Genomic DNA, 16,486 nt, shown 5'->3' on the forward strand with positions numbered 1-16,486 from the left:
CAAGTCGGTTCTGACTCATAGCGACCCCGTGCACAACGGAACGAAACACCGTCCAGTCCTGCACCATCCTTACAATCATTGTTAAGCTTGAGCCCATTGTTGCAGCCACTATGTCGATCCACTTCATTGAGGGTCTTCCTCTTTTCTGCTGACCCTGTATTTTGCCAGGCATGATGTCCTTCTCCAGGGACTGATCCCTCCTGACAACATGTCCAAAGTATGTAAGACACAGTCTCAGCATCCTTACTTCTAAGGAGCATTCTGGTTGTACTTCTTCCAAGGTAGATTTGTTCCTTCCTTTGGCAGTCCGTGGTATATTCAATATTCTTTGCCAACATCACAATTCAAAGGCATCAGTTCTTCTATGGCCTTCCTTATTCATTGCCCAGCTTTCACATGCATACGACATGATTACAAATACCATGGCTTGGGCCAGGTGCACCTTAGTCTTCAAGGTGACATCTTTGTTTTTCAACACTTTAAAGAGGCCCTTTGCAGATTTGCCCAGTGCAATGCATCTTTTTATTTCTTGACTGCTGCTTCTATGGGTGTTGATAGTGGATCCAATTAAAATGAAATCCATGACAACTTCTGAGGAAAAGGTTGTTAGGGTTGGCCCATTCAATCATGTTCCTGAAGAAAGCTGGTATTCTCAGAAGGTGTTCTGAGCTCTTTCATACTCATTTCCTACCAGTAAAAGGGGTGGGGGGGGGAACATATATATATTTTTATTCATTTCCTATCACTAAGAGGAAAAAAATATATATATTTTTACTCATTTCTTCAGTAAGAGGAAACATAGTGATAGGAAACTACTATGAAAGAGCTCAGAAAGCCTTCTAAGAATACCAGGTTTCTTCGGGAACATGAATGGGCCAACCCTAGCTACCTTTGCAAATAAATAACTGTTGTTACAAGAAAAGAGAAATTTAGAGTGCGGACCATGCCTTCCCAATTTCATGCCTTCCCAATTTCAGACTCTACCTTTACTGTTGGGCATGATACAAGATAAGGCTGGTAGGCTGGAAGGTAGGTTGTGGTCAGATCAGACAATCTTCTAGGCTGTGCTAAAAATGTTGGTCTTTATCCTAAGAGTAATAAGAAGCAGCTGAAGTGTTTTAAGCAGGAAACATATCAGATCTGCTTTTTAAAAAAAGACCACTCAAGTTTGTTATGTGGAGAATGGATGGGGTAGGAGGAGAAAGAGAAGATGCCATTTAGGAGGCAACTACTGTGATCCAGGTAAGAGATGAAGATAGCCTGGATTAGCATAGCAGCAGAAGAGGTGGGGGTAAATGGACAGATTCAAGGCATATTTAGGAGGTAAAATTGATACAACTTGGTGATAAATTGTAGGTGGAGGGAAAATGGAGGTAGCAAAAACGGTGTTTGGATTTTTGTCCTGTGGCAACTGTAAGAATTATGCATGCCATTAACAAAGGGAAAACGTGGTAGAACAACAGGTGTGAGAGTTAAGATAATGAATTTAATTCTGGACATAGTTTGATGTTTTTAAAATACCTAAGATACGTCACGCAGCTGGGCATGTAGGGAGAGATTTGGGGCAGCACGGAGGCAGAATCTAAAGGGAAGGTTATTCAAGCAAACGAGGAAACACGAAAGGCTGCTCTTTAACCTCTTCTGTAACAGTGAGTACAGTGGGCCCTGCGAGGAGCTGTAGCAGATGGTAAGGCTATCTCAGAAATCCCTTTTTTTTTTTTAATTCCTTATGATAAATCCAGGTTATTCCACCTGCCCACCGACCCACACACACACACACACACACACACACATACACACACCATTACTTCACTATTGACTCTCAGCCAATATATAAACAATCAAACTTCTTAAAAACACAAATGACTTTACTGTATCTTAAGAAGGAATCAGATCCACTTGACTTGTTATGGTTAGTTTCCTGATACATTGCATATTAAACACAGGCTTCTTCCTCTTCCCAAAGACCTGATACACCCTTCACTCAGGAGAATCCTTCATCCACAGTTAATAGTATTGGACTCTCCAGTAACACCTACAGAAAGCTGGAAAGAGTGTCATTGCCAGCTTTACGACGACCAAAAAAGCTGGAGAATCTGAAAATTCACAAGTTTTCTTGAACACACCAGAGAGCTGAGGTTGTGGCACAACCAACTAATCCAAAGAGAAGCAGGACAAACCCACTTACAGGCTCTTCTCCAAAGACCTCATGAGGGGTGCTCATGAGAAAGACTGAGGGCAGACCTGAGAAAGCCTCCTTTGTGGTGTAGGCTTCGGGGAGGGGAAATAGCAGCCACTGCCTGAAAGACACAAAGCCCCGCACAGATCTCTCCCCTATGTCCTCTACAGAACAAAAAGCTTTAAGTTTTAAGGGCAGCAAATCCTGTCCTACTCAGGCCATAAAGACCCACTGCAGCTGAGGGGACAGAACAGGAAAAAGTCCCTCTACTCCTGAGGAAGAAACAAGTCCTGGACCCAGATCACTAGACCCCCTGCTGCTGGGGGGCAAGCCAAAGACAATGGAATGGCATCTTTAAAGAGGTAAATGGAAAAAAAAAACACTCAACTCAGAATTCTATACCAGAAAAAGTGAATTCTATGCACTTGAAAAAAGACGAAGAAATAAAGACTTCTCAGACAAACAAAAAAGGGAGAAATCATTACCAGACCTAAACTACAAGAAACATTAAATGAAATTCTTCAGGCAGAAAGAATATGATGCCAAACAGAAACTTGGGTTTACAAAAGAAATGAAGAGGGCTGGAAAGGTATAAATGAAAGTAAATAGAAATTAATTTCTTTCTTTTCTTTTTTTTTCTTTCTTGTTTTTAATAGTTTTAAACCAGAGATTGGTAAACTGTGGTCTGCAAGCCAAATTTAGGCCACTGTCGTTTTCCGAATAGCCTGTGAGCTAGGGATGGTTTTCACATTTTTAAACGACTGGGGGAAAAAAACAAATCAAAGGAATATTTTGTGACACGTGAAAATTATATGAAATTCAGATTTCAGTGTCCATAAGGTTTTGTTGGAATACAGCCATGCTCATTCATTTGTGTACTCTCCATGGCTACTTTCACAATACAACCACAAGGGTGATTAATGGCAATAGAGACTGTATGGTCAGCAAAGCTTAAAATATTTGCTATCTGGTCCTTTACAGAAAGAGTCTGTGGCCTCTGCTGCAAAAGATAACTTATTGTCTAAAGAAAAACAGTATCAATGTATTGCGTATTCATCACGTATGTAAAAGTAAAACATATGACGATAGCACAAATGAGGAGAGAGGAATTGTTTTAAGATTCTTATACCACATGTGAAGTGGTAAATTATTTGAAAGTCGACTGGATTAAAGCTGTATGTTATAAATCCTAAGGAAATCCCGAAAAATTTTTAAATAAGTATAAATAATAAGTCTATCATAAAAAAAATACTCAATTGATCTAAAATCAATTGTCTTGCCAGCTACTAGAGAATACAAAAGTCCAAAATAAATCTCAAGGCAACTCAGTAAGATTCCATACCAAGTACACAGAGTCTACAAATGCATAGCTATGAGGTACCGAGAACTCACTCCTCTTCCCAACCCCAAACTGATAATTAGTTGTTTCAGTTCTCAGAAGCACAAATCTGCATAAAAACAGATGTCTCATTCCACACATATACATGAATCAGTTCTTTAACTTTAAGGCTGAAGAATCAGGCTTAGAAAAATAAAATACCATCAACTAGAACTTTTAAAGTGCATTTAGAGGTGTGGGAAAGAACTATCATTTGTAAAACCTTCTAGATGCTAGACAAAAAAAAAAAAAATCATATTACATTCTTACAACAACCCTGTAAGTATTATATTGCATTTAGTAGATAAAGACACTAGGTTCAGAGAGGCTTTGTGATTCAACTAATACCACAGCAATGTTAAGTATCTCGATTAAGTATCAGAGATAGGTCTATCAGACTCTAAAAATTGTTCCTTCCACTCTACTATATATGATGCATGTTGTTCGACAACAGGTTAATCTTGCATATTAGCATTTAATGTAAACTAAACCATAAGAAAATCTTTCCCCAGTTAAATAAAAAGTCTAGAAAATTCTCATTATTATTAGTTTATAAGATTAATCAGGAAATGATAATCATTTAAATCGACAGCATTTCCTCTCTCACCAACACCACCAAATCTGCAAGATGAAATTGATTAGCTCAATGTTAATATTCCTTCTAATGGATATATAATGCATATAAGTACTTTTCCATTCCTAATTTCCATAATTCAAAAATTAATAACTTGCTAGCAAGTACAATCAAACAAAAGATACTTGTAGTAGTGATGTAACAATATTAATTTACCTTCACTTGTAGCATGGGCTGAAATTCTCTCACAAGCTTCATTGAAGAGTCATAGATGGAACTGCCAATTTTTATTGATTCCAAAAGTGGCACAGGGCGAAAGTCGGTGTGATAGAGCTCAGCATTCAACCAGGAAGCCACCAGCTCCAAATTAGGAAGAGTAGCACTCATGCCAATAATCTGCACAGCATTAGGCTGAGGACTGGCTAAATCTGCCTGGCTGTGGAAAGCAAACAAAAATAACGTTAAAAGATAGAGTATTAATTACAAATAGTGCTGGGAACAATTTTCTTGGTCATGTCTTTTGGTGTGCACATACATGCTTTTCTTTTTGGGTATATATATATATATACATATATATACACCTTGGAATAAAATTATTGGATCATAGATTATAATTATCTTCAATTTTAGTAGATAATGCCAAGCTGTTTACCAAATAGTCTATATCAAAGTAACACCCTATGATCTGTGTGTTCTATTGCTCTGCATCCTTGTCAACATTTGGTATTGTCAACCTTTTTAACGTTAGACATTATGGAGAGTATGTGGTAATGTAAAGGAGCCCTTATGGTGCAGTGGTAGGTGGTCCAAACCCATCATCTGCTCTGTGGAAGAAAGATGTGGCAGTCCGCTTTCATGAAGATTTACAGCCTTGGAAACCCTATAGGGTCTCTATGAGTCAGAATCGGCTCAACAGCAGTGGGTTTGGTTTTAATAATGGAAACTAGAAGACAATGAAGTAATGCCTTGACTACTTTGACAGAAAGTATTTCCAATCTTGACTTTTCTACCTAGACAATACATGAATTAAATGTAAGACATTTTCAGACATACAAGGCCTCAAAAAATGTATATACATATGCCTTTTCTCTGGAAGATCCTGGAGGATATCTCTACAAAAATGAGGAGATAAACCAGGAAAAAGACAGATGATCAAAAAAAGGGGGCTCTGACTCAAGCAGAAGACAATGTAAATGAGTGATGATGATAAAGGGAGAGCCTAAGATGATTGCTATCTAGCACATATGTAGATTAACCTATCCAGACTGGAGCAACTCAGAAGGCTATAGGAGAAACTTCTTTACTAAGATGAAACTGGTAGAATAGCAAATATGTTGAAATATATTGGGTGGAGACTGACATAACTGGGGAGGAGGTTGGGAACAAATTAGTGAGAAGTCCATAGAAAACCAAGCCATCAAACAAAAAAGACTATCATTAATTTCAGAGAAAACAAAAAGTCATTTAGAAAAGCAAAAGCCATCATAGCATGCTACGTGGCTCAGTTGACAAGAGTTCCTGGGTGGTGCAAACAATTAACATCTCAGCTGCTAACCAAAAGGTTGGTGGTTCGAGTCCACCCAGAGATGCTTTAAAACAAAGGCCTGGTGATCTACTTTTGAAAAATCGGCCACTGAAAACCCTATGGTGTACAACTCTACTCTGACACACAAGGTTACCATCAGTTGTAATCGATGGGAACAGGTTTTTTAATAGTGTAACGGTGAATACTGATCTAAGCAAAATTATGACATAATTATATTTGGACAGCAGAAATGATGATGATGATGATGAGAGGTGGAGAGAAAGGCTGTAGGGCCCACTTTGTGGGAGGAGTGTGGGTAGGGGTGCATAAAGAATATAAAAAAGGACTGGATCTTCATCTTCTGTAGTAAGAAGACGATTGATAACATCTAAAACTAAAAACTCGAGTAGCTGCACTTAAAGATAAGGCCATAAATAAAAAAATTAAAAGGAAGTAAAAAAGCTTAGAGTTGAAACTAGTCACCTCTGGTAAGTGGGGGTGAAAGAAAGGCTGCTTTTCAAAATTAGCCTTGACTACTTAAATTATATGCATGTATAATTAACACGTCTTTTTCTTTTTTAATTACATAACAAATACCAAAACTAGATTTTAAAAAATCTAGCATAAAAGTATGTTCACTGAGATCAAGCAGAGCGAGCAGTCAGAAATTTAAGAACGTTTACAGAGTAATCTAAAATCAATCTCAGTCTGAAGTACTTCTTTTGGGACGGATAAGGAAAGCTCTGCTCTCCAGCTTCCGTTTAACTACTACTTGTTATGTACTTATGGGACACTTTCTCAACACCGTTTGGAATTTCAAAAACCCAAAGTTATTCCAGTACTCACCAAGATGCTGATTTCTGAGTAATATAGCAAACCTTGGTCAGCAGAAGTTCCAGCAGATATCCTCGGTGAGGGTCTCCCAGCATATGCAGCTCATCTACAACCACCGTTCCTAAAAGGATTTTCCAGACACCAGGTTTTACAGAATTCTACAGTTCTGAGAAGACTTCTAAAAGACTCAATGTTTTATCTTACACAGTAAGTAATGGTCATTACGATAGACTGCAGGTTGACGCAAATTTCTAACCATAAAACAAAAACAGGACTCTACGCAATGGACAATTCTTTTCCAAGATGTTTCAGATGCCATGGGTGGTACTCCTACAATATATTTGGTCTCTAAAAATCAATTATTTGCTTACTCTGGGCTAACCAAGCCAGGGAAAACTGCCTCTCGTTACTCGGTCACTTCTAAATTGGCAGTCTTGTAGAAATGAATATACAATGAAATATCAAAGACATCTATGTCAGTTATTCGGTGTATTGGCTTTTCTGTGGGAAAACAATCAGGGCAACCATTCTCATGTTAGCAAGTTGCTTGGAAACACAGAATAAGATCAAGGAGAAACACATGATTTTAACAGATTTTTTTGTGTGATTATGGTAGGCTACTGAGTCACCCTATTTCAAAACGTAAGTCTGATCATAACCCTCTTCTCCGCTACTTGGAGAGCTGGCCCAGTCTATGCAGTTGGAACAACACTCAGTAATTAGTGAAAATTTAGTACCAACCAATACCTTCTTTAGTTAAACATCATTGCCAAGTGCACTGGTGTCTCCCCCATAAATCCCCCACCTGCAAAATCAAGATCTTTCAGACTATTTCCTTTTGGCATGTGATGCCCCTTCTCATCAGTAAGCTATCTGAGTCACGGTGAGTTATTTCAACATTTATTGGTTTATCCAAAAAATATTTGGTTAGTGTGCTAGACGATGTACTAGGTTCACTGGATATAACACTTAACATTCAGTCTCAATCCTCAAAATATTTAAAGTCCAGTGGGAGACACAAGTAACAAGAGAATTCTGATACAAATTGATGCATGTAATTTCTTTCTACAGGCTTCTAGAGAGCTTTTAATAACCGTCCGTGTGTTATTAAACTTTACCATGGTATTTTAAGCTCAGCAGCTAACTGAGAATTGTTGCTGCTGTTGCTACAACCATTTTATTCCTGTTGCTATCTCTACACAGTGGGCCCTCCACAGTGGTTAAAAATAATAAAACCATAGGCTGGAAAACCTTCCTAGAGTCCTAGAGTCCCAAGCTCAAACACAGTGTCAGTTTCTGTGGCTCTCCACCACTTCCCTGCTAAATGGTAGCCTCTGGGTTCAGGCGTAATCAGGACATCATAGCCCCAGAGTATGACAATAAATACACAAATATGCTGATTGCTGAGATGGTAAACCAAAACCCCACATGCTTCCTTTTATTCCTGGTAAAGTTTAGCCAGGAAAGAAGCAATAAATGATTCAAGGGCTCAAGGATATCCTCTGTTTTGTAAAGTACGAAAAAGCAAGGTAGTATAGACAATAACAACTGTAGGACACAAAACTTACGCTTTTTTTTTTTTTTTTACTAAGTCGTAACATCACAGATGCCAATTCTTGCCTCCAGAAGTAGATGACAAACAATAGAAAAACAACAAAGGGTAAGGAGAAATCACAACAGCTTCCCTGCATTCCATCAAAAATAGTAATAGAAAGTATTTATTTCCTTATTTGGCTTACCTACAAGATCCATCTTATTTTCCCCTATGAGGCGATTGATCAGACCATTGGCTCTCTCAATTGTGCAGACAGCAATATCCAAGGAAGAGAAATGCCCTGTTGGAGAGGTACTGCCCATATACCCGTCTACTTTTATTCCTACTTCCTGAAACAGGCTCTAAATTGAGTAAAAAGGAACAACATATGTAAAAATAATTTGAAATGTATGAATTGTAAGTCAAAGCACGAATTGGGTCTATCCCAGAACACAGACTTAAGTATCCGAGGACTTTTATCAGTTTACTGTCAGTATTCCTGGCCAGGACCTATTGGTTCTTTTTAGGTATTTTTACACTAAAAATATGAAGTTTAGAATTAACAAAACTCGGTAGAGATTTTCTGTTAAGACAACGTCAAAAAATTAAGTATGCCATTTTAATGGCAGCACTTAACAATCAAAGCAGTTCTAAAAGCTATTTATAGAAATTTATAGAAACTGGATGAAAATTAACTTAGGCACTAACATTTTTTATCTAATAAATAAGCAAGAAACTAGCTATTTCTAAAATGCCAATGTAACACACAATATACTTCATGAGGAAAATATTCTCATTATCCCACTAAAGAACAGTTCTCTATGTAATGGAAGAAAAATTTTAAAAAGTTAAATGCAGTGGGACTGTGATGTTAACTTTTTCTAGTTTAACTTTTAACTAACATACCTTCTCAATAAAAAGGATCCTTTCATCATTATGTTACTTTGGATCTAAGTTGAGAGGATGTTACCATGTAGGACCAGCTTTGTTGACTATTTGGCCTCTGAAATAACTGTTAAAAAGATTTATAGAACCATAGAACTTTAGAGTTGTTCATTCAATAAAATTTTTCTGAGTGTTTATTGAGTTGACCCACAGTGCTAGGGTTAATGTCCTCATTTTACAAATAAAAAAAACAGGCCCAGAAAGTTATATGCCTGGCCTGAAGACATAGTGGCAACACTGAGACTTAAAAAAATGCCCAAACCCGTTGTTGTCAAGTTAATTCCAACTCATAGCAACTCTATAGGACAGAGTAGAACTGCCCCATAGGGTTTCCAAGGAGCAGCTGGTGGACTCAAACTGCCGACCCTTTCATTAGCAGCCAAACTCTTAACCACTACACCACCAGGGTTTCCAAACTGGGACTAGAATTCAGACTTCCTGAACTCCCAGTACAATGACCTCTTCATTCTAATGGCATGTTTTTCCACTACAGAATTCACAGTTGTAAATTTTCTATTTAATGAAACTCTGTATTTGGGAAAATGCCTTAGAAACCAATGAGTACAACTGAAATGTAAACTGTTAATATTATTCATTTTTACAGGAGAACACAGGAACAGATCACAGGCCTAGGGCTTCACCCATGCACCCATGGGTCGTGTTCCTCATCGTCTAAATGCTCCCAGAAGATCCTCAGTTGAGATGAGATGCGCTTCCTTAAGCACTCTTTCCTCTCCGTGCTTCCATCCAGCACTACTAGTCAGTTAAAATCCTGACTCTTAATTCGCACACTTACATGCCAATCGAAGTATTGTTTACTTTCTAAGGAAAAGTTTACAAGTTTTTACACAAATTTTACCAACTGCTCTTTAATTTCATGGCCTTTTCTCCTATAACCCCGTTATAAAACCCGTTGCAGTCAAGTCGATTCTGACTCATAGCAACCCTATAAAACACAGTGGAACTATCCCATAGGGTTTCCAAGGAGCAGCTGTGGATTCAAACTGCTGACCTTTTGGTTAGCAGCCAAGCTCTAGAGTTCCCTGCCATAAATGGTCAACTTTTAAAGAGATGTTGGGATGCAATAAAAGAAATTTTTATTTTTCACTTGCTTTCACAACTCTATTCAAATGAGGAAAGCCAAGGTTCTGATCATATGCCTTTCACTGTTGCAAACTTGGTACAAGAGCATTACCTGGAGATAGTATTTCTTCTCCTTAGCCACAGAGACAAAGGGCAGAATAAACAAAGCTTTCTTCTGCGTTTCCAAAACCCGTTTCAAGATAAGTAATTCAGCAACAAGAGTCTTCCCAGCACTGGTAGGAGCTAAAACATGATTATTTCAAAAGGGTATCACAAAAAGAAGTAATAGTTGGCACACTGCATTAATAAATGTTTTAAATCACCATTTATTAGCTTCAAAACCTAATGCTAACCTATCATTAATGCCCCAACTAGCATCTAAAACATTTACACCAGCTTCCTAAATAGTCTCTCACCGAAAATAAAGCATTATTACATAAATCTTTATATCAATAATCAATGAATACTACTGAGTGCCTAGCTTATATCTAAAGACCTTGTCCTTTAAGTACCAAATGAGTAAATCCCTGTCCTGCAGAGGTTTACAGACTATTGAGGAAGGAAATGAAAAATTTTAACATATTGTGATAAAACTATGATAGAGGATGCAGAAGTTGGAAGGAAACTTATGGGAAGGGGACAGAACTCAGTGCTGAGAAGGGAGGAAGAAGAAAACTAATGCCAACCAGAAGAATCAGCATGTCCAGAGATCTGGAGGAAAGCCTGACATGTTCAGATAACTGGAAGTCATTCAGTAAACCTGGAGTATGAAGTACAAGCAGGGAAGTGAAAGAAGAGCTATGAAAGGGCTGAGGGAGGGTTTTATAATCTCGCCAGGTAAAGAGTTTAGCCTTTATCCTGAAAGCAATGCACAGTGACTGACGAGTCTTATGAAGGGGAGTGATAAGATCACATTTGTACTTTATAAAAACCACTTTGGCTGCAGGAGCAGGGAAAGACCAGAAGAAAAAGATAAACTAGCTACAAGGCTATTACATAATCTAGAAAATGATAGTGGGCTGAACCAAAGTAATGGACCTGAAAACAGACAGAAGACATAATCAAGGGACAGTTGAGGTTCTTCAAAAGGATAAACAAGTTACCATGTGAGCCAGCAATTCCACTCCTAGGTACACAACCAGGAGAAATGAAAACAAACATCTTCCCAAAATTTGTACCCAAATGTTCACAGCAGTATTATTCTGGATAGCCAGAAAGTAGAAATAACTCAAATATCCATCAACTAAAAAACTGATAAATAGAAGGTAGTATATCCACTCAGGGACCATCTAGCTCAACTGGCATAACATAGTTTATAAAGAAAATGTTCTACATTCTACTTTGGTGACTAGCATCCGGATTCTTAAAAGCCTGTGAGCAGCCATCTAAGATACTCACCCCATTGGGAGCAAAGGAGGATGAAGAAAACTAAACATAAATAGGGAAAGGTTAGCCCAGGGGACTAATGGACCACATCTAACACAACCCCCACCAGACTGAGTCCAGTACAACTAGATGGTGCCTGGCTACCATCACTGACTGCTGACAGGGATGACACAACAGAATGAGTCCCAGACAGAGCTGGAGAAAAATGCAGAACAAAATTCTAACTCACAAAAAAGGACAAGACGTACTGGCCTGACAGAGACTGGAGAAACCCTGAGAGTAGGGCCCCCGGATGCCTTTTTAGTTCAGTGATGAAGTAACCCCAAGATTCATCCTTCAGCCAAAGATTAGACAGACCCATAAAGCAAAATAAGACTGAAAGGGCACACTAGCCCAGGGGCAAGGACTAGAAGGCAGGAGGGGACAGGAATGGTGGTAATAGGGAACCCAAGGTCAAGAAGGGAGTGTCGACATGTCGCAGGGTTGTTAATCATTGTCATAAAACGGTATGTGTACTAACTGTTTAATGAGAAACTAGTTTGTTCCATAAACCTTTATCTAAAGTACAATAAAAATAAAGAAAGAAGGAAGGAAAAAAAAAAAGGTAGTATATCATATGCTGTTGTTAGGTGTCATCGAGTCAGTTCCGACTCATAGCAACCCTACACGCAACAGAATGAAACACTGCCCAGTCCCGCGCCATCCTCACAGTAGTTGTTATATTTGAGCCCATTGTTGCAGCCACTTTGTCAATCCATCTCCTCAAGGGTCTTCCTCTTTTTCACTGACCCTTCACCTTACTAAGCATGATGTCCTTCTCCAAGGACTGGTCCCTCCTGATAATATGTCCAAAGTATGCAAAGTATATGAAACAAATCTCGCCATTCTTGCATCCAAGAAGCACTCTAGCTACACTTCTTCTAAAACAGATTTGTTCATTCTTTTAGCAGTTCATGGTATATTCAATATTCTTCACCAACACCGTAACTCAAAGGCATCAATTCTTCTTCGATCTTCCTTATTCACTGTCCAGCTTCCACATACATATGAGGCAATTGAAAGTATCATGGCTTGGGTCAGGCACATCTTAGTCTTCAAAGTGACATCTTTGTTTTCAACACTTTAAAGAGGTCTTTTGCAGCAGATCTGCCGAATACAATACATTGTTTGATTTCTTGATTGCTGCTTTCACGGATGTTGACTGTGGATCCAAGTAAAATGAAATTCTTTTATTTTCATTTCAATATTTTCTTCATTTATCATGATGTTGCTTCTGGATCCAGTTATGAGGAATTTTGTTTTGCATTGAGGTATAATCAATACTGAAGGCTGTAGTCCTTCATCAGTAAATGTTAGCAAGTTTGTGTCATCTGCATATGGTAGGTTCTTAACGAGTCTTCCTCCAAACCTGATACCCCGTTCTTCTTCATACAGTCCAGCTTCTTGGATTGTTTGCTCGGCATACAGATTGAATAAATATGGTGAAAGGATACAACCTTGACACACACCTTTCTTGATTTTAAACCATACAGTATCCCCTCATTCTGTTCAAACGACTGCCTCTTGGCCTATATACAACTCTAGCAAGAACACAATGAAGTGTTCTGGAACTCCCATACTTCAAAATGTTATCCATAGTTTGTTATAATCCACACAGGCAAATGCCGTTGCAAACTCAATAAAACACAGGTAAACATCTTTCTGGTATTCTCTGCTTTCAGCCAGAATCCATCTGACATCAGCAATGATGCCCCTCGTTTCACGTTCTCTTCTGAATCTGGCTTGAATTTCTGGCAGTTACATGTCAATGCGCTGCTGCAACCATTTTTGAACGATCTTCAGCATAACGTTACTTGTGTGTAATATTAATGATATTGTTGAATATCCATACAATGTATATTATTTGGTTATAGAAAGAAATGAAGTACTCATACATGCTACAACATGGATTAACCTTGAAAACATTAAGTAAAAGCAGCCAGCCACAAAAGGCCACATATTATATGGTCCCACTTATTCATATAACTTCATCATTTTTAGAATAGGCAAATCTATACGAAAGGGTATCTTACTCAGTGGTTAGCTTCTAAAGTCAGTGTAGCAAGCCCAGGTTAAAAATTCTGTGTTTCCCCTGGAAACCCATATAAATCTTCTATAAAGTATATTATGTATGATTTTGTGTATACAACCCTGTACAAGCAGGTCACTTTATAAGATATAATGTATAATGTTCACACCCTGAAAAGCAACTGAGGTCACCTGGGAAATGGGCAGTTACGTCTCTCATCACACAATCACTGTTTTATGGACTGAATTGTGTCCCCCCCAAAATACGTTTGTAAATCCTAAACCCTATACCTGTGGTTATAACCCGATTTGGGAATGGACTTCCTTTGTAATGTTACTGAAGCATTATTAGTGTAGGGTATACCTTAAGTAAATTTCTTTTGTGATATGAAAGCAAACGAAGCAACAAAGAGAGGAGAAGACAGATGCCAAGCCACACGAAAATCGCCAAGGATTCCGGAAACAGAAGCTGAAAAGAGACAAGGACCTTTCCCCAGAGCCAACAGGGAGAAACCTTCCCCTAGAGCTGCCACTCAAATTCATTCATCGAATTCGAACTTCTAGCCCCCTAAACTGTGAGAAAATAAATTTCTGTTCATTAAAGCCACCGACCTGTGGTACTTCTATTATAGAAGCACTAGATAACTAAGACACTCTGAGACATATGTTTCTTGAGAGGAATGGCAGGCAGAATTGCCCCCTCTTCAGCTGTAATTTTTCTTGCTTTCCCCCCCAGTCATATAATAGAATTTGCATAAGTGAAATATGCATGAGACTCCACTTTTCATATATATTTTAAGATTTTTGTACTCTCATGAACCTTTAAAAATTTCATAACTCTCTCAGTAGAGTATTTTTTACATTCATAATGTCTTAAAATAGTAGCGAAATTAAATTGCACAAGTATGAATACCTGAATAGACTAAATTCTTTCCTTCCAGGACCTGTCCAAGCAAAAGGCACTCTGCCTGCCACTCAAACATCTTTTTTACACCAAAACTGTAATACTTCTCCAGCACCGCTTTAGGAAGTCCCCAGTTTGCCAATAGCAACTTGTCTGTTTGGTCCTCAGAAACTGTCTGCTTGCATGCCCCTTTCAGGAAAAAAGAAAAAAGTAGTTAATAGTTTTTTTTTTTTATAGTTCTACCACATGACTTCAGTAGTTAGCGCTCCACTATGTGTTGGGATTCCTTTGTGTTGGAATGAGGCTATTTAAAGCACATCCCGAATTGGAGTAGCTTCTGAGAAATTAACCATGTATAGAAAAATAATAGTAAATAGTTGTTTAATTGTTATTGTTGTTGTTGTCATTAGGTACTCTCAAGTTGGCTCTGACTCCTGCCAACCCCATGTACAACAAAACGAAGCACTGAGTGGTTCTTCACCGTTGTTGAAGCAAATGTGTATTTGAGTACCTTCCAACCTAAGGGGCTCAACTTCCACCTCTGTATCGGACAATATTCTAAATCATTGTTTAATCAGATATAATAAAAACAGTTCCTTAAAAGCCCCAAATGAAAAAATTTTAGGAGTATTGGAATAATAACGGGCAAAAAGGAATGGACTGCAAACATTGCAGAGTTAGGGAAGTTTCTGTCAAAGTTTTAATACTATGCTGATACACAACCCAAAGGTAAAGAACTGGGCCGACATTCACTGGACACCCAGCCAATTTAAGAAAATATCACAAATTCCCTCCAACCTTCCCCTGGACTCCAAACAGCCTGTGTCATACTCCTGACCCGAAAATCCGGGATAAGGATCTATCTGTGTGAAGTACTAGGCACTGTAAGGAGCGAGCCTCTGACAGGTTATAGGGTTTGCCGAACTTGAAGTAGTTTCTACAAAGGTCGAAAGACCCAGAAGGCATTTTAATGTTTTTCTAGCGGCGGTCACCGAAGGAGTGCAAAGCACGTCCCTGTCCGAACAGAAGGTGATCCGCTGCTCCAGGCGTGAGTCACGAAGAAGGGGAGCAGAAGCCGAATGGGCCAGGCGAACAAACTCCGCGCCATGGGAAGCCCCCGGCCACCTCCCGTCGAATGGCCCAGCTGAGCTGTCCCCCTCGCCCCGCTGCCCCCACGGTCCCTGGGAGTACCTGCGGACAGGTGGTCGCGACCCTTCAAACTGCGCCCCAGGCCCGGCGGCGGGCTCAGCACGGAACCCGGGAGGTGCCGGGGGCTGTCACCGCCGTCCCCGCCGCTTCCCGAGGAGTCTGGGCCTGATGCTGAACGCCGCCGTTTCCCACTCCGGCGAGGAGGATTCATCGCGAGCCCTCCTCGGCGGTTTAGGGCAAACCCCAGTCCCAGCTCCCTCCGGCTCGGGAGCAGCCCGACCGGGTGACAGCGGCGGCCGCCATCTTTCCGCCAAGTTTTCAAACTCGGGACGCGCAGGCCGGCCCGGAACCATAGAGTACTCGGCGGAGAGAGCGACCTGAGAACTATAGAGTCGTGGGAAGGAGAGGCCCTCGCTGGTTAGAGCAGTGAGTGTGGAGGTTAGCGCAGACGCCCAGGCGTGGGGCTGGGTGGAGAGGGGACCCCGGGTCTGCGTTTAGGACCCGCTGTTACAAAGATTTCCTTCTCTCATTTGAAAAAGCAAGGCTATTCCAAACTTCATAAAATGGCCAGAGTTTAGTTTTCTCTCTTTGCCAATTCTCTGGAACCATGTATCTTAAAATTTTAACATTTGATTAGAACCCTCTTGGTAAAATACTCTGATAATTGGTTTGTTTGTTTTTTAATGAATAAATTTTAACTATCGATTTATTTCTTTAGTGGTTATAGGCCCAGTCAGGTTTTCTATTATCCTTGAATCGGTTTCTGTAATTTATGTATCCCCAGAAAATTGTGCGTTTATTCTTTTTCTTTCTTTCTCTTTCTCTTCCCCATTCTTTCTTCCTTTCTTTTCTGTATGCAGTTTATCACTATATTTTCTCATTACTTATTCCGTAGCTATTTTGTCTATAGTTATGTTACCCTGTTCAT

At 39.4% G+C, this 16,486-nt stretch overlaps 1 protein-coding gene across 3 annotated transcripts in view; it reads right to left on the bottom strand.

The window, feature by feature from the left end:
* POLQ (DNA polymerase theta) overlaps positions 1-15,890 on the bottom strand; it is a 115,165-nt gene extending 99,275 nt beyond the window's left edge. For 2 of the 3 annotated variants that reach the window (XM_049877546.1, XM_049877564.1), the window contains exons 1-6: positions 15,601-15,890; positions 14,419-14,598; positions 10,165-10,295; positions 8,230-8,386; positions 6,503-6,611; positions 4,348-4,567 (exon numbers count right to left, since the gene is read on the bottom strand). In XM_049877546.1, coding sequence (XP_049733503.1) covers positions 4,348-4,567; positions 6,503-6,611; positions 8,230-8,386; positions 10,165-10,295; positions 14,419-14,598; positions 15,601-15,769 — 966 coding nt within the window. In that variant the 5' untranslated portion in view covers positions 15,770-15,890. Of the gene's footprint in view, positions 1-4,347; positions 4,568-6,502; positions 6,612-8,229; positions 8,387-10,164; positions 10,296-14,418; positions 14,599-15,600 lie in introns of those variants that run through there. The other variant, XM_049877555.1, reaches the window with a different exon arrangement.
* Between the last annotated feature and the right edge of the window lie 596 nt (positions 15,891-16,486).

Source organism: Elephas maximus, chromosome 1, assembly GCF_024166365.1.
Source record: "Elephas maximus indicus isolate mEleMax1 chromosome 1, mEleMax1 primary haplotype, whole genome shotgun sequence".
Lineage (NCBI taxonomy): Eukaryota > Metazoa > Chordata > Mammalia > Proboscidea > Elephantidae > Elephas > Elephas maximus.